At 42.6% G+C, this 25,587-nt stretch overlaps 1 protein-coding gene across 1 annotated transcript in view; it reads right to left on the bottom strand.

Annotated features, from left to right (window-relative positions):
- The window catches only part of pip4p2 (phosphatidylinositol-4,5-bisphosphate 4-phosphatase 2), an 89,074-nt gene that overhangs the window by 46,005 nt on the left and 17,482 nt on the right, over window positions 1-25,587 (bottom strand). Inside the window, exons 2-3 of the mRNA XM_078216008.1 lie at window positions 13,593-13,741; window positions 4,166-4,272 (exon numbers count right to left, since the gene is read on the bottom strand). Of these exons, the coding sequence (XP_078072134.1) occupies window positions 4,166-4,272; window positions 13,593-13,741 (256 nt within the window). The remainder of the gene's footprint in view (window positions 1-4,165; window positions 4,273-13,592; window positions 13,742-25,587) is intronic.

Genomic DNA, 25,587 nt, shown 5'->3' with positions numbered 1-25,587 from the left:
TAACTCATCTCCTAACTATACAAAGCTTGTCCACCATCAACAAGGCACAAGTTAGGAGCATGACAGAATATTGTCCACTTTCCAAACCGAGTGCAGCTCCTACAACGCTCAAGATTTTTGACATAATCCAGGACAGGACAAAGCAGCTTACTTAATGAGCACTCCATTCACCACCAACGCACCGTGGCAGCAGTATGCATCAGTTAGCAGATGCACTGCAGAAGTCAACAAGATTCTAATAACACCTTCCAAACCTGTGACTCCTGCTAGCTAGAAGGACAAGGGCAGCAGATCCATTGGAACACCATCTTCTGCGAGTTCCCCACTAAGCTACACACCATCCTGACTTGGACCTGTACTGCCATTCTTTCACTGTCGCTGGGTCAAAATTCTGGAACAACTGGACATCACTGCAGGTGTACTTACGCCGTCCACCCCATGTCTGTGTGGGTTTCCTCCGGGTGCTCCGGTTTCCTCCCACAGTCCAAAGCTGTGCGGGTTAGATTGATTGGCTGTGCTAAATTGCCCCTTAGTGTCCCGGGATGTATAGGGTAGAGGGATTAGTGGAATAAATGTTGTGGTTGTGGGGATAGGGCCTGGGGTGGGATTGTTATCAGTGCAGACTCGACAGGCTCGAATAGCCTCTTTCTGCACTGTAAGGTTTCTATGATTCTATGATATATCGGATGGACTGCAGCGATTCAAGGCTCATCAATATCTTCTTAAGGGCAATCAGGGATAAGCAACAAATGGTGGCCTTGGGAGCAATGCTTGCATTCCATGAAAGAATAATTTAAAAATGCTCATTTCTGCACAGATAGAACGGGGCTATAACAGACTATAAGCTGTGCAATATAATTATCAACCTGGGCATGGAGCAATTAACTAACTCCTTTCCCCAGAACACACTATGGGACGTTCCTTTGCTATGACAAAATGCTTAATTAAATTCAAGCTTCACAAGAATTCAGGATTAATTGGCTGGTTGAAATATCTCCAGCAGCAAACCTTGTAACAACTCCTTTCTGGCAATGAATTCTTCTGTGCAGCATATTTTTATTAATAGTAAGGCATTATACAAGTACGAGTTATTGAAACAATGACAATTTCGAAGGTAATGGTCAGCAGGAAATGATATTAATCTTACCCGATGATACCTGCATATTCTCAAACCTATGCCGAAACATTTCACAGATATTCTTCAGATTATCATTACTTTGGCAGAAAATAGGTGGAAACCTCCGAGATACACAGTAGAACTGCCACTTAGCTTTGGGCCAAGTTACATGTGGTCAATCGGGGGGCGGGCGGAGCCACAAAGGATTTCACCATGCTAACATTTCGGAACTATCTGTTTGTGTCGTTGGAACTAGGCAGCTTTCACAAAAATCTGAAACACTATTTACATTTTTGGATAGCACGCTTTACTTACAAGTGGAACTGATGACCAAAGAAAAACAAAACATGCAGAGGTTTCTAGCTGAAGGCATTCTTCTGCCATTGTGAAGTTTGTCATTGAAGCCAAAAGTAATAAAGATGGTTTCCTTAAGCCATCCTTCTAATATTCCTCTCGCTTCCATTAATCGGAGGTCTGTGGATTTCTGCATAATTATGGAATAATCTATGCCTCCAAGAGAACGACCACTGATATACAAAATGATGGTTCTGTGGTCAGATATGTTGGAGCAGAAATTCAATGCCAACTCTCTTTCATTTGACCAAAAGATTGATATGTGGACCCCAAGCTTGGGGCCACTTTTAATGCCTTGCACGGAAAGTGATAGTTTTGCTTTCAATCTCGTAAAGGTCACTTTTCAACAAGCAAACGGATGAAGTTGTTGCCCCTTGCAAACAAAGATTTGTCACTTGTTTTGTAATGTATCCACTACAGGTTGGCTGAGGCAGCAATGTCTTCTTCTGGCAGTTTGCAGGGTTTCAACATTCATGTCTATGGGGAAAGCAATTCTCTGTTTCAGACTTTTCAGCAGTGAGTACAATAAATCAACAGCCATGTCTTGTGCAGCAGAAGCAGGGTTTCTTTGACATGTTTAGTTGTGTGGAAGGGTCTATAAACACGGATTCATGGGGAAAGATGGATCAAACAAAACATCTCAGGTTAGATTTTACTTTCATTAATTGCTGATAGCCTACTTATTATACTCTCCAGTTAATGGAAAGAAAAATGCAGTAGAATACATTATATATGACTGATCTGCAATTGCTAATTGTCCATATGGCAGTTCAAGTGTAAAGTCTTTCTGCACAGGTATTGCTGGACTTGAGTTGTCCTCTTATAAACCAGTTACCCCACATCTAAATCGTGTGAGGCTCTTAGAAACCTCAGAGAAATTCCCAGCCTAAGTACTTAAATAGTAACAACTAAGAATAAGGTAGTGCAGGTGATGTCATATACATGGATTTTAGTAAGGCGTTTGATAAAGTCCCCCACGGTCGGCTTATGAAGAAAGTAAGGATGTGTGGGATAGAGGGAAGTTTGGCCGATTGGATAGGTAACTGGCTATCTAACAGAAGACAGAGGGTGGTGGTGGATGGAAAATTTTCGGACTGGAAACCGGTTACCAGCGGAGTGCCACAGGGATCAGTGCTTGGTCCTCTGCTATTTGTAATTTTTATAAATGACTTGGAGGAGGGGGCTGAAGGTTGGATCAGTAAATTTGCTGTTTACACCAAGATTGGTGGAGTAGTGGATGAGGTGGAGGGCTGTTGTAGGCTGCAAAGAGATATAGATAGGATGCAGAGCTGGGCTGAAAAATGGCAAATGGAGTTTAACCCTGACAAATGCGAGGTGATTCATTTTGGTAGGACAAATTTAAATGTGGATTACAGGGTCAAAGGTAGGGACCTGAAGAATGTGGAGGAACAGAGAGATCTTGGGGTTCATATCCATAGATCTCTGAAGGTTGCCACTCAAGTGGATAGAGCCGTGAAGAAGGCCTATAGTGTGTTGGCATTCATTAACAGGGGGTTTGAGTTTAAGAGCTGTGGGGTTATGCTGCAACTGTACAGGACCTTGGTGAGACCACATTTGGAATATTGTGTGCAGTTCTGGTCACCTCACTACAAGAAGGATGTGGAGACACTGGAAAGAGTGCAAAGGAGATTTACCAGGATGCTGCCTGGTTTGGGGGGTAGGTCTTATGAGGAAACTTGGGCTTTTCTCTTTGGAGCGGAGGAGGTTGAGAGGAGACTTGATAGAGGTTTATAAGATGATGAGGGGGATAGATAGCGTGAACGTTCAAAGACTATTTCCTCGGGTGAATGGAGTGGTAACTAGGGGGCATAACTATAGGGTTCATGGTGGGAGATATAGGAAGGATGTCCGAGGTAGGTTTTTTACTCAGAGTGGTTGGGCTGTGGAATGGACTGCCTGCAGGGATAGTGGGTTCAGAAACTTTAGGAACATTTAAGAAGCTATTGGATAGGCACATGGAGTACTTCGGGATGATAGGGAGGAAATAGCTTGATCTGGGTTTCAGACAAAGCTCGGCACAACATCGTGGGCCGAAGGGCCTGTTCTGTGCTGTACTGTTCTATGTTCTAATAATGAATTAAAAATGAACCGATCAAAATACAGCCTAAAAAATGCATTGGCCAGCGACTCTAAACTATGACCTTATAAGTAACTTGTGAAATTCAAATCATAGAATATAAATATTTTGCATGGGAAATGTATCGACCATGGGCAGAGCCTTGTGCAAAACCATCAAGTTCAAAATATCAACACATTTCTTTAGATGATGCTTGTGCATGACTATATTCCAAAAATTGCAAATTGCTACCTGTAGAACTTTGTCAAGTTTATCTTAGAGGTTTGTCAGATAATCCTAATTTTATCCGTGATGAACTTTGAACATTGATATTATTCTTTCTCATTAGGGAAAAGGGAACCACTAATAAAAAGGGCAATTTTTTCATGGTTAGAAATTGCCATTTTGCAAGAAGTAATATCAAATTTTTAAAAAGTGGTAGATTCATTTTGATGCATTTACCTCATCAGGTGTTCTTTTAGTTAACAAGGTTTACGCAATTTATTATTTGCAAATGTCCCATGCCAAAAGGATGATAACTTGAAGATTTCAGCAAGCTCTTATTTAAGAATAGACTTGAATCTTTAGAATCTAGAATGCAGCAACTTCATACCAACCAGTTAGGCCTTGGACACCCAATGCGCCGTGATGTATCCTTGCAAATAAGGAGACAATTGCAAGGACATCGTACATACTTCTTTCCTGCTGGAGGATTTTTGATTGGCTAGGGGAAAAAAACATTTAATTAACAAAAAAGCTTCTTCTACAAATACTTAAAATATCTTGTTACTACAAAGGCTGATTAAAGTAACGCTATTTAAAATATAAAATACACAATGCAAGTCAAAATCCTGACAATAAAAGATTGCTTTGGATTAACAAACCAGTAATTCATGCTAGAAATATTGCCAATCTAATTATCACAGAAACACCTGAACTCCCACCTAATCCCATCTGCCAGCATTTGGCCCATAGTTCTGAATGTTGCAATGTGCCAAGTGCTCATCCAGATACCTTTTAAAAGGATGCGAGGCAACCCGCCTCTACCACCCTCCTAGGCAGAGCATTCCAGAACGTCACCACTCTCTGGGTAAAAAAGTTTTTCCTCACATTCCTCGTGACTGACCCTTCAACTAAGGGGAACAACTGCTCCTTATCCACTCTGTCCATGTCTCTTTTAATCTTGTACACCTCGATCAGGTAGCCCCTCAGTCTTCTCTGCTCCAACGAAAACAACCCAAACCTACCCAACCTCTCTTCGTAGCTTACATGTTCCTTCCCAGGCAGCATCCTGGTGAATCTCCTCTGCACCCCCTCGGGTGTGATGCGCTATCAATAAGGCGAAAGACTACCGATATGCCAATATAAGTGTAGGCTTTTATTCACAACAGAATCAGGAGCAGATCCCAACAAATAACCGACCTGGACTGAACAAGGGGGAGGAGACAGCCACCTTTATACTAGGTGCTGAGGGGAGGAACCAAACTGGAAGGGGATGTGTCCAGGTATGACAAACACACACAACGGTGGTCCATATAGGACAAAGGCACAACTGAGGTCCACCACAGGGTGCAATCACATCCTTCTGATAATGTGGCGACCAGAACTGCACACAGTACTCTAGCCTTGGCCTCACCAAAGTTCTATACAATTCCAACATGACTTCCATGCTTTTGTAATCTATGCCTTGATTGATAAAGGCAAGCTGCCCATATGCCTTTTTCACCATGCTACTAACATAACATGCCCTTCTGCTTTCAGAGATCTATGGACAAACACGCCAAGGTCCCTTTGGTCCACAGAACTTCCTAGTGTCCTGCCATTCAAGGAGTACTTTTTTGTCAAATTACTCCTTCCAAAATGTATAACCTCACACTTTTCAGAGTTAAATTCCATCTGCCACTTATCTGCCCATTTAGCCATTCTGTCTATATCTTCTTGTTGCCCAAGACACTCCGCCTCACTGTTCACGTCCAATCTTCACGTCATTCACAAACTTACTAATCCTGTCCCCCCACATAGTCATCAATGTCATAAATGATGAATAGAAGGCCCAACACAGATCCCTGTGGTACGCTACTGGACACTGGCTTCCAGTCACTAAAGCAGCCTTCTGTCATCACCCTGTCCCCTACAATTGAGCCAATTTTGAATCCATTTTATCAAATTACCCTGTATTACATGTGAATTTACCTTCTTTCCAAGTCTCCCATGTGGAACCTTGTCAAAATTCAATCAAATTTATTAGGCATGACCTCCCTCTGACGAAGCCATGCTGACAGTGCAAAGTGATTAGCATTGTGGCCTCACAACGCCAGGTACCCAGGTTCAATTCTGGCCTCAGGTCACTGTCTGCACATTCTTCCTATGTCTGCATGGGTTTCCTTCGAGTGTTCCGGTTTCCTCCCACAGTCCAAGATGTGTGGGTTAGGTTGATTGGCCATGTTAAATTGCCCCTTGTCGGGGGACTAGGAGGGTAAACATGTGGGGTTATGGAGATAGGACATGGGTGGGGTTGTTGTCGGTACAGGCTCAATGGGCCAAATGGCCTCCTTCTGCACTGTAGATTCTATGATTCTATGACTATTCCTGATCAGGTTTTACCTCTCCAAGTGGAGATGCTCTCCTTCAGAAGTTTCTCCATTAGTTTCGCTATCACTGACATGAGACTCTCTGCTTTGTAGTTCCCTGGTTTATCTCTACAACCCTTCTTAAATAGCAGAACCACATTAGTTGTTCTCCAATCGTCTGGCACCTCCCTTGTGGCCAGAGAGAAATTCAAAATTTGGGTCAGAGCCCCTGCAATCTCCTCCCTTGCCTCCCACAGCAGCCTAGAGCACAATTGTCTGCCACTTAATCTGCAACCTAACTCCTAGTTCCCCTTGTCCTATATCCCTTAATACCCTTCCCTAAAACCACATGGACTGCAACAGCTCAAGGGCAATTAGGAATGGGCAATAATGCCTATTTATTATTTTTAAAACCCTTTGACTAATAGCTACCTAGCAATCTAGATCAACTCTAGTGTATGGAAGAGAGTTCCAACCTTCTGCAATCTTGCGTGTGTAGAAGTGTTTCTTAATTTCACTCCTCTAATGTCTGGCACTAACTTTTAGACAATGGCCCTAGTCATAAACTACCCGAAACAATTTTTCGTTATTATCCATCCTAGCTGTTCTCTTAGCATCTTGCAAACTCAGATAAAATCATCCCTTTTCATTCCAAATTCCAGGCAACACAACCTGGGTTTGTGTAACCTCACCCTCATAACTTAACCTTTGGAGTCCAAGAATCATGCTGTTAAATCTGCATTGCACTCCCACCGATATATCCTTCCTCAGGCATAGGGCCCAGAATTGCATGCGGTACTCAAGATGTGGTCTAACCAGGGATTTGTATAGCTGAAGCATGACTTCCATCCTTTCATGTTCCAATCCTCTGGATATAAAGGCCAAAATTCCATTAACTTTGACTACTTTCTGTACCAGTTCTTGGCATTTTAAATGATCTAAATATGTGAAACCCGAACCCAGGTTCTTAGGTTTTCACCATTTAGAAAGTATTTTTAAAAAACTTTTTTAAAAAAGATGTAAAGTGGAGATCTCACATTTGCCTACGATGAAATCCATTTACCACAGTTTTGCCCATTCACTTAATCTCACAATATTTCTTTGTAATTGTATGCTTCCATCTCATTACTTACAATGTCACCCGCTGATATGTCATCAACAAATTTGGATATGTGGCTTTCTATCCCTCCATGTAAGTCATTAATAAATATAGTCAGTGACTGAGGCTCTAACACAGATCTTTTTCAGATTCCATTGCCAATCGCCGGTGGGAGAAAATTCTATAAAGCCCAAGTTTCTCAAAAACATTGAATGGGAAATGGTTCAAACCAGCCAGGAGTGTCAAAGAGAACAATACTTACAAAGAACAAAGAAAAGTAAAGCACAGAAACAGGCCTTCGGCCCTCCAAGCCCGTGCTGATCACGATGACCTCACTAAACTAAACAAAAAACCTTCTGCCCTTATTCGGACCATATCCCTCTATTCATTTACCCATCTAGATGCCTCTTAAATGTTGCTAATGCACCTGCTTCCACCACCTCCTCTGGCAGCGCCTTCCAAGCACCCACCACTTTGTGTGTGAAAAATTTACCTTGCACATCTCCCTTAAACTTTCGCTCTCTCACCTTGAACCTGTGCTCCTTTGTAATTGACACTTCCACACTTGGAAAAAACCTCTCACTATCCACCCCATCTATGCCTTCTGTAATTTTGTAGACCTCTATCAGGTCTCCCCCTCAGCCTCTGTCCTTCCACTGAAAACAATCCCAGTCTATTCAACCTCTCCTCTTAGCCAATGCTCTCGAGAACAGGCAACATCCTGGTGAACCTTCTTTGCACTCTCACCAAAGCTTCCACATCCTTCTGATAGGGTGCTGACCAGAGCTGCACGCAATACTCCAAACGCCGCATAAACATGATTTTATATAGCTGCAACATGGTTTTCCAACTCTTGTACTCAATGTCCCGGCAAATGAAGGCATATGCCTTCTTAATCACCTTGGCCACCTGTGTTGCCACTTTGAAGGAACTGTGGACCTGTACGCCCAGATCCCTCTGTATGCTAATGTTCCTAAGGGCTCTGCCATTTGCAGTATAATTAACACCTAAATTTGATCCTCCAAAATGCATCACCTTGTATTTGTCCAGATTAAACTCCACCTGCCATTTCTGTGCCCTAGTCTCTCATCTATCTATACCTATCCAGTTGTATCCTTTGACAATCCCCAGCACTATCAGTAATTCCCTCAATCTTCATGTCATCCGCAAACTTACTAATTAGACCACCCACATTTTCCTCCAGATCATTTATATATACTACAAACAACAGAGGTCCCAGCACTGATCCCTGCGGAACATCACTAGCTACAGATCTCCATTCTGAAAAGCACCCTTCCATCGTTGCTCTATCTTGATTCATCAAGCCAGTTCTGTATCGAAATAGCCAGCCTACCCAGAATCCCATATGGTTTTAGCTTTTGTACCAGTCTGCTATGTGGGATCTTGTTAAACGCTTTGCCAAAGTCCACATAAACTACATCCACACCCCTTCCCTCATCAATTAATCTGTTACCTCTTCAAAAAACTCAATCAAGTGAGACAGGACCTTCCCCATACAAAACCATGCTGCCTGTCACTAACTAGTCCATTTAGGGCTTACTTCCTTAGAAACCTGATCAGTTGAGAACTGCAAAAAGTATACAACATCTGCCAGGAGAAGAACTCCAAACCATTTTTGTTTAAATGGAAAGGCAAGAATAGGTAGTAAATATGTCCCAATGTAACTATATCTTTATATATATTCTGGCAAATCTCAAGGAAGTGAAAAATCACAACATGAAACCAACCAAAAATTGCCACATTCAGCCTTGACAAAAAACTGACTGTCAAGCTTAAAATGGACAAAAGCTGTTGTATTGTAGGTCATGTATGAACCCAGCATACTAGAATCTGGCATAGCACAAAGAATCTCAATGCTGCAGAATTGATTAAGGAATTAGATCAGCGCAGCAACAAAATGAAATACACAGTTACTGATTGCATTGCTGTCTGAAAATTGCCTATAACTAAGTTGAAAAACTGCAAACAATTTAAAGGGATTAAATTTATTATGCTATACAATACTCTACCAAGCTGTGCAAGCCAATTGATGAGTCAGTGCAGATGTTTAATTACCCAGTGTAGTCACTATTAGCTAGTTCACAGATATAGTTCAAGAAATTAATTTGTAAGTCGATGTGTTTTAGAGGAATTAATTATGTTGACTTTGAGAGATAAAATACATGCAACCTTGAGTATACAAAAGCCATGAACCCATAGAAATCATAGAAACCCTACAGTGCAGAAGGAGGCCATTCGGCCCATCGAGTCTGCACCGACCACAATCCCACCCAGGCCCTATCCCCACATATTTACCCACTAATCCCTCTAACCTACGCATCTCAGGACTCTAAGGGGCAATTTTTAACCTGGCCAATCAACCTAACCCGCACGTCTTTGGACTGTGGGAGGAAACCGGAGCACCCGGAGGAAACCCACGCAGACACGAGGAGAATGTGCAAACTCCACACAGACAGTGACCCGAGCCGGGAATCGAACCCGGGACCCTGGAGCTGTGAAGCAGCAGTGCTAACCACTGTGCTACCGTGCCGCCCGAACCCATGGACAACAAGCTCATCATGTGCTCTACTACACTTCCAATCATTCATCAACATCTCTCTCTCTCTCAACTATTCAACCCTTCACTTAGTTCACTTTATAGGCACCACTGGTATGGTGCCTTCAACTGCCTACATCCTGAACTGCGGAATGTCCTCCCAAAAACTTCAAACTCCCCAATTCTCTTTCTTCCTCTCAGCATTCCATAAAATCCATCTTTTTGATCAGGATTTTTGTCAGCTGTCTTAACATGTGTGTGACTTGGCATCAAACTTTGTCTGGTAATGTTCCTGTGAAGCATTTCTAGACATTTTTATTAGGTGAAAGACTATCAATAGAAGATGTTGTCATTCTCTTGTGCTCCAGCAGCACACGCACCATTATTGTTGGAATGCTCCCAGTTCAAACCTTACCCTAAACTGACCACAGTAAAGCATTGACAAAGTTTTGTATTGTCAGAGCTGCCATCCTTTAGATGGGGTGTTAGATTGAGGTCCATCTGCCTGATCTAGTCATTCAGATGATGATAAAAGATCATGTTACACTATTCAAAGAGCAGCAAGGAATTCAGTCGATTGACATTCTTCCCTCAAAGACTACCAAAAATACACTAATTGATCATTCTCTCACTGCTGTGCAAAATGGCTGCTGGATTGTCTGAAAAAGTTTGACTGCATTTCATAATTCATTGTATTTGAAATGCTTTAAAGTAACATAAAGAAAAAAGGTAAAAAGAACAAACTTGCATTTATATAACATCTTTCACATCCATAGGGATCTCCCAAAGTGTTTCACTTCCAGGCATTGGAGGTGAGCGGCACTTTTGTAACTGTAGTGAAATGCAGCAATTTGTTACAGCAAGGTATTATAAATTGCAATATAAATCGCTTTTAGCGATATTTGGTTGAGATACATGTATTGATCAGAACATTGGGAGAGCTCTCTTGTTCATTTTCAAGTAAACACAGTTTCATTTTCAAGTATCACAACTTGGTATGACTCTCACCAACTTTTCACAGATGCGCCATAGAAAGCATTTTTTCTGGTTGTTTCACAGCTTGGTATGGCTCCTGCTCTGCCCAAGGCCACAAAAAACTACAAAAGGTCGTGGATGTAGCCCAATCCATCATGCAAACCAGCCTCCCATCCATTGACTCTGTCCACACTTCCCGCTGCCTCGGCAAAGCAGCCAGCATAATTAAGGACCCCATGCACCCCGGATATTCTCTCTTCCACTTTCTTCCGTCAGGGAAAAGATACCAAAGTCTGAGGTCACGTACCAACTGACTCAAGTCAGACTTTTGAATGGACTTACTTTGCATTAAGTTGATCTTTCTCTACACCCTAGCTATGAGTGTAACACTACATTCTGCACTCTCTCGTCTCCTTCTCTATGAACGATATGCTTTGTCTGTATAGCGTGCAAGAAACAATACTTTTCACTGTATACTAATACATGTGACAACAATAAATCAAATCAGAAGTAATGACATGGAGTCTTCATATTGACTTAAGGGGTTAATTTTGAATCCGTTTAACATCCTTTTCAACTAACTGCACCTGCAACAGTGTAGCAGTCTTTCAGTACTCAATTGAAATGTTAAGTCTCTGAGATTGGGCTTGATCCATGATCTTCTCACACAGCAGCAAAAAGCCCAAGATCAGCCATGATCACATGGCATAAAACAGCAGTCTCAGGCAGAGCAGACTTAATAAGCCATTTGGTTTACTCCTGCTCCCAATTCTTATGTTCTTCAGAGTGTCATCTATATAGATGGTAACTCTGGTACATTACTGGATATTTGATGCTCCAACATTGGATTTTCACTGCATTTTGGAGTCTTTGTGCGGAATTTTATGACCTCGCTTGGGTGAGGCTGGTAAAATCCCACCCGAGGCCAATGGAGAATTCCGTTCTGCAAGCCTCACCCATGCCGATTCCGGGGCAGGCGAGGTGGTAAAATTCCAGCCTATAAGTGCTTTCTCATATCACCACTGAATGGCCGAGCAGTAATTTTAAGATTATGTCCCCTTATTCTGGATATCCCCATCAGGTGGAATCGTTTCTCTTTATCTACCCTACCAAATACTGTAATCACCTTGAATACCTCAACTAAATCACCTCAATCTTCTATCCACAAGAAACACAAGTCTGCAAACTGCTCTCATAATTTCTCACGCTAGTCTGTACGACCTGCTCTCATAATTTAACTCACTGAGCCTTAGTATCATTCTGATAAATCTGCACTGCACCCCCTCCAATGCCAACATATCCTTCCTGAGGTTCAGTGATGCTGTCCAAATTGAGCTTTAGACCTTTATAGTACAGCTTCTGTTCCTTTTGTATTCCGGCCTCCTAGTTTCGTTTCAGTTACATCTTCACATATTTTTGTATCTGTCTTCTAGATCTTAAAGGTTTGTATACATGGCCCCCTAAAATCTCAACTTTTCTACAGCTCCTTTCTTCTTACCATTTAGCAAATATGCTGATGCATCTTTTGCACATGCAAAATGGATGACCTCAGACTTTCCAACTCAATCTACTGCAGTTTTGCCCACTCACTTTAATTTATCAATGTCCCTTTGTAACTTTCTGCTCTCACCTACATTGCATACTGTGCCACCCAATGTAGCGCCATTGGCAAACTTGGATACGCAGCTCTCTATTTCTTCGTGAAACTGTATACGGCACTTGGGACAGTGAAGTTAGACAACTTCAGTAGTACTACCTGAAAAGAATTAGTCAGACTCAAAAGAAAATTGAGAGGGGAATGGATTATGTACATCCACAGAAAATAACATATGTTAGCGTGTCTTTTTCCCTCCCCCAGAGTAACAGGAGCGCAATTTACATTTTTATTTTGAAGCAAATGTATTGTGGATTAAATTATTGCTCCTTTGTATGGTAGTCTATTAATTGTATGCCAACTTTGTGGAACTCTACCACAAATAGGAAGAAATTAAACAATTAAGTGTCAATACTCTTATTCTAAATGAAAAATTCTATCAGTGGACATGATCTTACAAGGTCACTAGACTTGCATGACTGTAATTACTATTTTTATTTCAGCTGCCAAATTTATACAAGGTAGAAAGGATATAGGAACTGATTAACAAGAGGAACTGTTAATATACTGATAGATGATGCTTTGGTACAACCACTCTATCCTTTATCATTTCCAAATTGAACTTGTGTCCTTAATTGAAAAACATGCAAGAACTCTGAGGTTTTCCAAAGGAAACTGAATCTTTGCCTGCATCCACCTTGCTTCCAGATTTATTTTTTAAAATGGGAGAGTTGACGTACAAAAATAAATTGTGGGTTCATTTCAGTATTAATCCTAAGAAACTACAGCAGCAGCTTCTGCACACACAAAAAAGCTGCTACCGGGAATACTGATTTCTGGTCATAGAACATATACAAAGGAAATTTCAGAAGTGCTCTAATATGGGCTTATAAGTCCTTGCACAGTTAATAACAGACCACTAGCAAAGATTGTAAAGGAAACTTTGTTACATGTAGTATTTTAAAAAAGAGTATTATTTCAGCATCAACTTACTCAGAATATTAGCAACACAAACCTTTACTCGAGAAAATCATTCTAAATATCCTTACATGTTCATGTTCCATTTAATAAAATCAAATCCATTAAAAAATGCATACATAGAAGAAATTGTTCATTTTGGAAACTGCAAAAAAATTTAAGCTTCAGTGCCTTCGAGAAAATTAAAAACTATACACACATCCAGGCAAAACTGCTCTTCATTGCATGCTACTGCTGGTCATCAACTTATATAATATTTAGATATTCTTACCGTGGCTTCATTACAAACAGTGCATTTAACAACATGCTGGTGGAGCTTGCCCTCCAAATTAATCAGGGATTGGCACACACGACAGTTTATTACTGGCACCCCTCCAACATCAGGACTAGCCACTGGGCTGTAAGGAGGTGGGAGCTCTCCTGTAAAAAAAACAATCGCAAAATATTAACATGTTTTACAATAAATATTATAGAACAATGTGTTAGTGAGGGATCACTTTGGGACCAGTGACCATAATTCCATTAGTTTTAAAATAGATATGGAAAATGATAGGTCTGGCCCAAAAGTTAAAATTCTAAATTGGGGCAAGGCCAATTTTGATATTAGACAAAAACTTTCAAAAGTTGATTGGGGGAGTCTGTTGGGAGGTAAAGGGACGGCTGGTAAGTGGGAGATTTTCAAAAGAGTGTTAACCAGGGTTCAGGGTAAGCACATTCCTTTTAGAGTGAAAAGCGAGCTTGGTAGAAGTAGGGAATCCTGGATGACTTGGGATATCGAGGCCCTGGTCAAGAAGAAGGAGGGATATGACATGCATTGGCAGCTGGGATCCCTTGAAGAGTATAGAGGGTGTCGGAGTAGAGTTGAGAGAAATCAGGAGGGCAAAAAGTGGACACATGATTGCTTTGGCAGATAAGGCAAAGGAGAATTCAAAGAGCTTCTACAAATACATAAAAGGGCAAAAGAGTAACAAGGGAGAGAGTCGGGCCTCTTAAGGATCAACAAGGTCTTCTATGTGCGGGTCCACAAGATGGGTGAGATGCTAAATGAATATTTCTCATCAGTGTTTACTGTTGCATGTTAGGGAACTTGGGGAAATAAATAGTGATGTCTTGAGAATTGTACATATTACAGAGAAGGAAGTGCTGGAAGTCTTAAAGCATATCAAGGTAGATAAATCCCCGGGACCTGTTGAAGTGTATCCCAGGACATTGAGGGAGGCTAGGGAGGAAATTGTGGGTTCCCTGGCAAAGAAATTTGAATCATCGACAGCCACAGGGTGGCAAATGTTGTGTTTAAAAAGAGCTGCAGGGAAAAGCCTGGGAACTACAGGCCGGTGAGTCTAAGACCTGTAGTGGGTAAGTAGTTAGAAGGTATTCTGAGAGACGGGATCTAAAGGCATTTAGAGGCAAGGACTGATTGGGGACAGGCCGCATTCATCTGAGAGTGGAAAATCATGTCTCACGAATTGGATGAGTTTTTTTGAAGGGGAAACCAAGAAGGTAGATGAGGGCAGTGCAGTTGATGTTGTCTACATGGACAAGGCACTGCATGGTAGGTTGTTGCACAAGGTTACATCTCACGGACTCCAGGATGAGGTAGCCAAATGGATACAAAATTGGCTTGATGTCAAAAAACAGGGAGGTTGTAGAAGGTTGTTTCTCAAACGGAAGGCCTGTGACCAGCGGTGTGCCTCAGGGATTGGTACTGGGTCCACTGGTATTTGTCATTTATATTAATGATTTGGATGAGAATTTAGGAGGCATGGTTAGTAAGTTTGCAGATGACACCAAAATTGGTGGCATAGTGGACAGTGAAGAAGGTTACCTAGGATTGCAATGGGATCTTGATCAATTGGGCCAGTGGGCTGATGAATGACAGATGGAATTTAATTTAGATAAATGTGGGGCGATGCATTTTGGTAGATCGAATCAGGACAGGACTTACTCAGTTAATGGTAGGGTGTTGGGAGAGTTATAGAACAAAGATCTAGGGGTACAGGTTCATAGCTCCTTAAAAGTGGAATCACAGGGGGACAGAGTGGTGAAGAAGGCATTCAGCACACTTGGTTTCATTGGTCAGAACATTGAATACAGGAGTTGGGACGTCTTGTTGAAGTTGTACAAGACATTGGTAAGACCACACTTGGAATACTATGTACAGTTCTGGTCACCCTATTATAGAAAGGAGATTATTAAACTAGAAAGAGTGCAGAAAAGATTTACTAGGATGCTACCAGGACTTGATGGTTTGAGTTATAAGGAAAGGCTGGATAGACTGGGACTTTTTTCCGAGGCGTAGGAGACTTATGGGTGATTGTATAGAGGTTTATAAAATAATGAGGGGCAAAGATCAGCTAGATAGTCAACATCTTTCCCCAAAGGTAGGAAAGTCTAAAACTAGAGGGCATAGGTTTAAGGTGAGAGGGAAGAGGTACAAAAGGGTTCAGAGGGGCAATCTTTTCATACACAGGGTGGAGTGCGTCTGGAACAAGCTGCCAGAGGTAGAGGCGAGTACAATTTTGTCTTTTAAAAAGCATTTGGACAGTTACATGGGTAAGATGGGTATAGAGGGATATGGGCCAAATGCAGGCAATTGGGACTAGCTTAGTGGTTAAAGAAAAAAGGGCGGCATGGACAAGTTGGGCCGAAGGGCCTGTTTCCATGCTGTAAACCTCTATGACTCTATAACAATGGGTTAGCGGATGAATGTTTGTTAAGTTTCAGCAAAGGTTTGATCCCTGGGCTGATCTAACCTTGGGATATCAATGGGGTAATGGAGCTGGCTTTAGCAACCTTGAACCAAGGAAGGAAAGAATAAAAAAGCCAGAATTTGCACTCTCATCATATCAGCGTACCCGTTTCTGAAAGTGTTTTGTGGATGCTAGCGAAGGACACAATCACGATTCAGGTTCAGCAAATGATGTCAAAACTGTCATTTAAATTGGTAATCAATCTCCTGAAACATTGCTCAAGACAAGTTCTGAATCAACCATGCCACCAGAAGGAGTGTGTTTTTGGTCAGAAGGAGGAGGACAGGTTGACGGAGTAACGGAGAGCATGCATGTGCAGCAGATTGAAAGGTTCCACCCACATGGGGAACCAACACATAGTTGAACAAAGCAAGCTCCAGGAAAAAAAAGAGAAAAACTCAAAACCAGGTTCTCAAGAATGAGTAAACTTTCAGGGACAAGTAGTTACCAGACAAATTTACAGTAGGACACTGCAAGTGTCTCCGATGTGAGACTTCAAGTAGAGTGCAGCAGAATTTGCATCACCTGCAGATGAGGACTCAAGACTCTACTGGGACACAGCATGGTACAAGGTCAACCAGTGGAAGTAGTTCCTTTCCATCTGTTCCCGATTATATCTTGGGAACTTTGATCAAATCATCTTTAACCTTCTAATTTTCAGCAATTCCAACCCTAGGTTATGTGGTGTCACTTTGTAATTAAACTCACGTGGTTCATCTATCATTCTTGTAACTCTACGCCGCAATCCCTCCAAGGCTAGTATATCTTTCCTAAGGTGTGGTGCTCAGAATTGTTCACTGTGGTCTAACCAGAGCATTGTATAGCTGAGGCAAGACTTCTGTCCCTTTGTGGCTCTGGTCCTTTAGATATAAAGGAATTATACGTTTGATACAAAATCCACACTCCCAATAGTTAAACTAGATTTGCACCCACCAATAACTTGGTGTGTTGACTCCAATCAGAGCTTGTGGAACACTAAGGCCCTTCATTGGCACTGGGTTGCAAAACGTGCTCCCTGACAACCAGAGGAGTGATGCCAATGGCGCTACAATAGCCATCTCTACTTCAGACCAACTATGCAAAGGAGGCAACACATTATTTGTCAAAATAAAAATGTTATCAGAATCACACGATCTCTACAGTACAGATGGCAGCTATTTGTCTCATTGGGTATGCACCAACCACAATCCCACCCAAACCCTACCCTCGTAACTCCACATATCTACCCTGCTAGTCCCCCTAACATTAAGAGGCAATTTTCCATGGCCAACCTAACCCGCACACCTTTGTTCCTTCTTTCAGTTTTGTAGGTCACTGTCCTTGCCTATAATCCCCCTCCCCGCAACCCACTGTGGCATACCAATAAGCATCAGCTTGTGTTCCTACACCATGGTTCATTCCAGACAAGGAAACCTAGGACTTGCAGTGTGCAGAGTCCCCACCTCAGTTAGGCCCTCTTGCCATTACTGGCTTTGTAAGTGGTGAACAAAGGTTTACCACTTTATGCACTAAGAACTCTAGGATTAGCGATGGGTTGGCCTAATTGGCTAGCTGCTTTTTCAGGTTCAACCCAAGAAATTCAAGGCCAAGATCATTTTCATTATCAGGCGAGCAGACTGGTAGGTAGGACGGCTGAGGAACAGTGGAGGATTTTTAAGGAGATTTTTTAAAGTACTCAGCAAAAATATATATTCCGGTGATAAAGAAGGACTGTAAGAAAAAGGATAACCGGACGTGGATAACGAAGGAAATAAAGGAGAGTATTAAAATAAAATCAGATGCGTACAGAGTGGCCAAAAATAGTGGAGAATTAGTGGATTGGGAAAGCTTTAAAGAAAAACAAAGAACGACTAAGAAAGCGATTAAGAAAGGAAAGATAGATTATGAAACTAAACTAGCTCAAAATATAAAAAATGATAGTAAAAGTTTTTACAAGTATATAAAAAGGAATAGAGTGGCTAGAGTGAATGTTGGACCCTTGAAAGAGGAGAAGGGGGATGTAATAGTGGAAAACGAGGAAATGGCTGAGACTTTAAATAAGTTCTTTGTGTCGGTCTTCACGGTGGAAGACACAAATAGTTTGCCGAATATTAGAGATCGAGAGTTGGTGGGAGGGGAGGTCCTTAATACAATTACTGTTACTAAGGAAGTGGTGCTTGGTAGACTAATAGGACTGAAGGTAGACGAGTCCCCGGGCCCGGATGGAATGCATCCCAGGGTACTGAAAGAAATGGCTGAGGTAGTAGCAGATGCGTTAGTAGTAATTTATCAAAATTCGCTGGACTCTGTGGTAATTAAGAAGGCAAATGTAATGTTGTCATTTATCTCAAGAGGCTTGGAATACAAAAGCAGGGATGTACTTCTGAGGCTTTATAAAGCACTGGTTAGGCCCCATTTGGAGTACTGTGAGCAATTTTGGGCCCCACACCTCAGGAAGGACATACTGGCACTGGAGCGGGTCCAGCGGAGATTCACACGGATGATCCCAGGAATGGTAGGCCTGACATACGATGAACGTCTGAGGATCGTGGGATTGTATTCGTTGGAGTTTAGGAGGTTGAGGGGAGATCTGATAGAAACTTACAAGATAATGAACGGCTTAGATAGGATGGACGTAGGGAAGTTGTTTCCATTAACAGGGGAGACTAGGACGCGGGGGCACAGCCTTAGAATAAAAGGGAGTCACTTTAGAACAGAGATGAGGAGAAATTTCTTCAGCCAGAGAGTGGTGGGTCTGTGGAATTCATTGCCACAGAGGGCTGTGGAGGCCGAGACGTTGAGCGTCTTCAAGACAGAAATTGATAAATTCTTGATTTCTCGAGGAATTAAAGGCTATGGGGAGAGAGCGGGTAAATGGAGTTGAAATCAACCATGATTGAATGGTGGAGTGGACTCGATGGGCCAAATGGCCTTACTTCCGCTCCTATGTCTTATGGTCTTATGGTAGTGCCGGCTGACTGGAAAACAGCTACTGTTACGCCGCTGTTTAAAAAAGGAAGTAGACAAAAGGCGGGTAACTACAGGCCGGTTAGCTTAACGTCCGTAGTTGGGAAGATGCTAGAGTCCATTATTAAAGAGGAAATAACAGAGCACCTGAATAAGAATGGTTCGATCAAGCAGACGCAGCATGGATTCATGAAGGGAAAGTCGTTTTTGACGAATCTACTGGACTTTTATGAAGATATCACTAGTGCGGTTGACAGAGGGGAACCGGTGGATGTGGTGTTTTTAGATTTCCAGAAGGCGTTCGATAAGGTGCCTCACAAAAGGTTGCTGCAGAAGATTGGGGTACACGGAGTTAGGGGTAAGGTGTTGGCGTGGATTGGGGATTGGCTATCTAACAGGAAGTAGAGAGTTGGGATAAATGGGTGCTTTTCTGGTTGGCAGTTGGTGACCAGTGGCGTGCCGCAGGGATCGGTGCTGGGGCCTCAATTGTTTACCATTTACATAGATGATCTGGAGGAGGGGACTGAATCTAGGGTATTCAAGTTTGCTGATGACACGAAGGTGAGTGGGAAAGCGAATTGCGTGGAGGACGCGGAAAGTCTGCAGAGAGATTTGGATAGGCTGAGCGAGTGGGCGAGGATCTGGCAGATGGAATATAACGTTAGCAAATGTGAGGTTATCCACTTTGGAAGAAATAATAGTAAATTGGAGTATTATTTAAATGGAGAAAAATTACATCGTGCAACTGTGCAGAGGGACCTGGGGGTCCTTGTGCACGAATCGCAAAAACTCAGTCTGCAGGTGCAGCAGGTGATCAAGAAGGCGAATGGAATGTTGGCCTTTATCGCGAGGGGAATAGAATATCAAAGCAGGGAGGTCTTGCTGCAACTGTACAAGGCACTGGTGAGGCCGCAACTGGAGTACTGTGTGCAGTTTTGGTCCCTTTATTTGCGAAAGGATATATTGGCCTTGGAGGGAGTGCAGAGAAGGTTCACCAGGTTGATACCGGAGATGAGGGGTGTAGCTTATGAGGAGAGATTAAACAGATTGGGTCTGTACTCGTTGGAGTTTAGAAGGATGAGGGGTGATCTTATAGAGACATATAAGATAATGAAGGGGCTGGATAGGGTAGAGGTGGAGAGATTCTTTCCACTTAGAAAGGAAACCAGAACTAGAGGGCACAGCCTCAAAATAAGGGGGGGCCGGTTCAGAACAGAGTTGAGGGGGAACTTCTTCTCTCAGAGGGTAGTGAATCTCTGGAATTCTCTGCCCATTGAAGTGGTGGAGGCTTCCTCGTTGAATATGTTTAAATCACGGGTAGATAGTTTTCTGATCGATAAGGGAATTAGGGGATATGGGGAGCAGGCGGGTAAGTGGAACTGATTCGCTTCAGATCAGCCATGATCTTGTTGAATGGCGGGGCAGGCTCGAAGGGCCAGATGGCCTACTCCAGCTCCTATTTCTTATGTTACATTTCATTACACTTGCTTACTATAACATATTTCAACCCATTTGGTAAAAAAGCCTGGTTTTATCACGTGTCATTTTCAAAGGCATATGGATGTAAATTGGGAGAGGGGAGTGTGCAGCGGGACCTGGGTGTCCTTGTGCACCAGTCACTGAAGGTAAGCATGCAGGTGGTAAAGAAAGCAAACGGTACGTTCCATTGCAAGAGGTTTCGAGTACAGGAACAGGGACATGTTGTTGCAATTATACAGGGCCTTGGTGAGGCCACACCTAAAGTATTGTGTGCAGTTTTGGTCTCCTTTTCTGAAGAAGGAGGTTCTTGCTCTCGAGGGAGTGCAGCAAAGGTTTACCAGACTGATTCCGGGGACGGCAGGACTGACGTACGAGGAGCGATTGACTCGGTTAGGGTTGTTTTTGCTGGACTTCAGACGACTGAGGGAGGGATCTCAGAGACTTATAAAAATTCTAACAGGGCTAGACAGGGTAGATGCAGGGAGGATATTCCCAATGGTGGGGGAGTCCAGAACCAGGGATCACAGCCTAAGGATTCAGGGTGGACCATTTAGGACGGAGGTGAGGAGACATTTCTTCACCCAAGAGTGGTGAGCCTGTGGAATTCATTACCACAGGAAGCAGTTGATGCCAAAACATTGTATGTATTCAAGAGGCGGCTGAATATAGCACTTGGGGCGAATGGGATCAAAGGTTATGGGGAAAAAGCAGGATTGGGCTATTGAGTTGGATGATCAGCTATGATTGTAATGAATGATGGAGCAGGCTCGAAGAGCCAAATGGCCTCCTCCTGCTTCTATCTTCTATATTTCTATAAATTATAAAACTCATGGGTCACAGGACCTAATAGTCACATACTCAGTTGAACTGTCCCAGTTAATTTGTTTCAGAAAGAGTCTCATTGTTAACATAAAAATACATGTAAAAAAGCTGATAGTAAAGCATGTCCCCCAACTGGCTGGTTACTCTGTAGAAGCAAGCAAGTTTTGAAGGGAGTGCTGCTTCTGCAAAATAAAAAGTTTGGGAATCCATTTCAAATCAATTAATAAATGAATATAAAATTTATTACAAATAAACCAAGCTGTTGGGAAGTTGTTACAACATTGACATGAGGTTCAGATAATATATTGGACCTGAAAAAATAGTTGTGAATGCTATCCAAACTCTGAATTCATTCTCATCGTTCAAGGTCTGCTGGCCTTTATTATAAAATACATTTACAACACCTTCCTTTCATTATTTTGATAGTCTTGTCTGTGAAGGCAATTGAGGATTATAGCAATAAGCATAATCACAGATGATCACAAGCAAAGCACTGTGGCTCGTGTCCGCTTCTGACCATAGGAATGTTATTTACAAATTGCAGGAAGTCAAGCTAAATATTAGAGTGATAGTCTGCAAAATATATACCCAACTGCCTTCATGGTAAAGTACAAATTACAAGACTTTTTTCCAAGTTTAATGACCATTATTTGATTTGAGAAAACTAAGGAGGCCCCCCCCCCTCGTGCCAGCATATGTTGTTCATCCTTAATTGTCCTGGACAAGATGGTGATCTGCTGCCACCTTGAATCGCTGCAGTCCATGTGTTGTAGGAACACCCACAGTGTTGTTGGGAGGAAATTCCTGGACTTTGACCCAGCAATAGTGAAGGAATACTGATATAGCTCCACGCGAGGACGGTGTGTGGTGTGAAGGGGAACTTGCAGGTGATGGCGTTCCCATGCATCTGCTGCCCTTGTTCTTTGGGTGATGGATGTTGCATGTTTGGAAGGTGCTTTCAAAGGAGCCTTAATGCAGATGTTGAGCAGAGGGCATCACATTTAAGGTAATGGATGGGGTGCCAATCAAATGGATTGCTTTGTCCTGGCTGGTGTCTCTTGAATGTTGTTGGAGCCACATTCATCCAGACAAGTGGAGAACATTCCATCAAACTCCTGATTGTGTCTTGGACAGGCTTTGGTAGCTCTGTAACCACATTATTTATATGCTTGATCGAGTTTAAGTTTCAGGTCAATGGTAACCGCAAGCATTTTGATAGGTGTGAGACTCTAATGGTAATGCCACTGATTCCCTTTAATTGAGTTGGCCATTGCCTGGCACTCAAATTGCACTCAAGTTACTTGCCACTGATCAGACCAAGCCTGAACTTATACCTACTTATAAACGCCTCAGCTTTGTCTTTTGCAGTCATACCCTATCCACCAAAGTTCATAATGGAGAAGTTTATGGAGCCACGTCCTTTCATTTGTTGTCTAGTCATCATTCTTAAATGGAAGGCAGGGCTCAAGAACTTCAATCCACTGGCTATGGGACCACTCGCTGTTCACACAGCCTGCTCCTTTGGCATTTAGCACATACAGATAACATTGTGTACGGCTTTACCAGATTGGTGCCTCATTTTAAAGTATGCCAGATGTTGCTTCAGGCACAGCCTTCCACACACCCCATCGAATTGGTACCACCACGTTAGTCTTGGACTGACTGCACATCTGGACCAGATTGGGCAGAATGCATTCAGATTGGAAATAAGAGTGCAAAGGAGAGTTACCAGGATGCTGCCTGGTTTGGAGGGTAGGTCTTATGAGGAAAGGTTGAGGGAGTTACGGCTTTTTCCTTAGTGCGGAGGAGGTTGAGAGGCGACTTAATAGAGGTTTATAAGATGATGAGGGGGATAGATAGAGTGGACGTTCAGAGACTATTTCCTCGGGTGGATGTTGCTGTTACTCGGGGGCATAACTACAAGGTTCGTGGTGGGAGATATAGGAGGGATGTACGAGGTAGGTTCTTTACTCAGAGTGGTTGGGGTGTGGAATGGACTGCCTGCTGTGATAGTGGAGTCAGACACTTTAGGAACTTTCAAACGGTTATTGGATAGGCATATGGAGCACACTAGAATGATAGGGAGTGGGATAGCTTGATCTTGGTTTCGGAAAAGGTTCGGCACAACATCGTGGGCCAAAGGGCCTGTACTGTGCTGTACTGTTCTATGTTCTATGTATAAACACAGAAATTCAAAAAGAGCAATTTAGAAAAAAAGCTGTAATATGTTTTCTCAAGCATCCCTGAAAAAAAATAATTTGAGCATTGGAATCTAAACTACTACAACCTCAACCAGAATAAATTTTAAAAGCCTTTGGCCTCAAGGTCTGCTACATTCGCAGGTTGGGTCGACTGAACCTGAAGACTCCCTCCACAAGATATTTAACAAATTAGCAGACTCAAGGTAGAAGCTGCATGATTAATGTTAAAAGAGAAATTTAAAGCAAGGCTATGCAAGTTGGATGCAGCCTACAATGTTGAAGGGTAGAGGTACATCCTTTGATGTGCCACAATGTAATAGAAATGTTGAACTGGTACAAATCAAACAAACATTTGTCTATCCAAATCCCTGCAAGTAAACAGAATAAAAGGTTGACTGATGCTTTTCTCTGTTGTTTCACTTCCCACACCTAGTGGTGCACAAAGCAGATTTTAACCTGTTCCCATAGCGAGGTTTTTCTTGGAACAGATCGCTAGCCTGTAGCCAGAGGCTTATTGCTTGAGGGTGTCACTCTGGATCAAGCATGGCTGATCACTTCCGCTCTTACTGCAGGCCGTTGGCTTGTTGGAAGGATTTTGCAGGTTAATACTTAACATGTTTGGAAGTGTTATCTCCTCTGTACGCCCCTCTAGTGTGGCATCACATCCTTCCCATAGTGAGGTGACCAGGACTGTACACAGTACTCCAGCTGTGGCCTAACCAACGTTCTGCACAGCTCCAAAATTACCTCCTTGCCCTTATACCCTAGGCCAAGATTGATAAAAGCAGGTGTCCCATATGCCTTCTTAACTATCCTTCAGAGATCTGTGAACAAGTACCCCAAGATTCATCTGTTTGTCTGAGATTCCTAGTGTCCTGCCATACTCCCTTTCTTGTTATTTCTTCCAAAGTGCATCACCTTGCACTTATCAGGGTTAAATACCATCTGCCACTGTTCTGCCAATCTGACCAGCCTGTTTATATCTTCCTGTAATCTACCAACACCTTTTTCACTATTAACCACCCTATCAACCTTAGTGTCATCTGCAAACTTGCTTATCATCCCCCCCACGCTATCACCTATATTATTAAGTACTGGGGAGGAAGGGAGGAATTGTGGCCAGTGTCAACAGCACCAAGGACACATTGGTGGGCACTGCCGGGATCACAAGTAGGCCTAAGAAGGCAGCCCGTGGATCCCGGAGCAAGTCCTGGGTCTTGGGCAGTTAACAGAGCAGGCAGGTAGTAAGAGGTCAAGGCTACTACCTTCCGCTACCAGCAACCCCTTCCCCCCAACGGCAAAAGACTCCCCCACAAATAGTAGCCCCCCTTCCTTCCCACTCTTTTAGAAAGATTTTTTTTCTTAAAAAAAACAGCCTGTCCACCCCTGCCAAACATATAATGGGATGGTCAGCATATTATTGGGATCAATTGGCTTGTTAACAAGCTGAAATGACCACTGATTTAAATGATGTGGAGGTGCCGTCCATGCCGTTGATTTTGTGTCTCTGTGCCCTGTTTGAGAGCAGGTTTCCACTCCATCGAACGAAGGAGCAGCACTCCGAAAGATAATGGTATTTGCTACCAAATAAACCTGTTGGACTTTAACCTGGTGTTGTTAAAACTGTTTCTGTATTTATTTAAATACAGTGGACAGGCTACCGATTTTGACATCTGTCCTATTTTACATGCACCTCCCACCCCCTCACCCCTGACACCCCTCCCCCTGCTCCAAGACACACCAAGCAAATGCACATACAATCCAGCCCAATGAAACAGTCGTGATTAACATAAAGCTTCAAAATATCTGGAGAATAATTTTCAGAGATCTAGTTAGCAAGCACATGAAAAATCAGCATGGGACAGACAGGCAGAACACATTCAGGAAGAAGGGTCATGTTTAACTATCCTGCTGGAAATTTTCCAGAGATCACTAACATCAAGCAGCAGCAAAATAGTTAATTTTATATACGTGCGTTTTCAAAAGAAGCTTTTTGGCAAGATTCCACAATTGTCACGGTAAAAGTCACTAAAGGAAGGGTGCTACGGCAACAAGAACTATTAAATTG

The sequence above is a fragment of the Mustelus asterias genome, chromosome 7 (genome assembly GCF_964213995.1).
Source record: "Mustelus asterias chromosome 7, sMusAst1.hap1.1, whole genome shotgun sequence".
NCBI classification, from domain to species: domain Eukaryota; kingdom Metazoa; phylum Chordata; class Chondrichthyes; order Carcharhiniformes; family Triakidae; genus Mustelus; species Mustelus asterias.
This window is presented reverse-complemented; position numbering and strand designations above follow the sequence as displayed.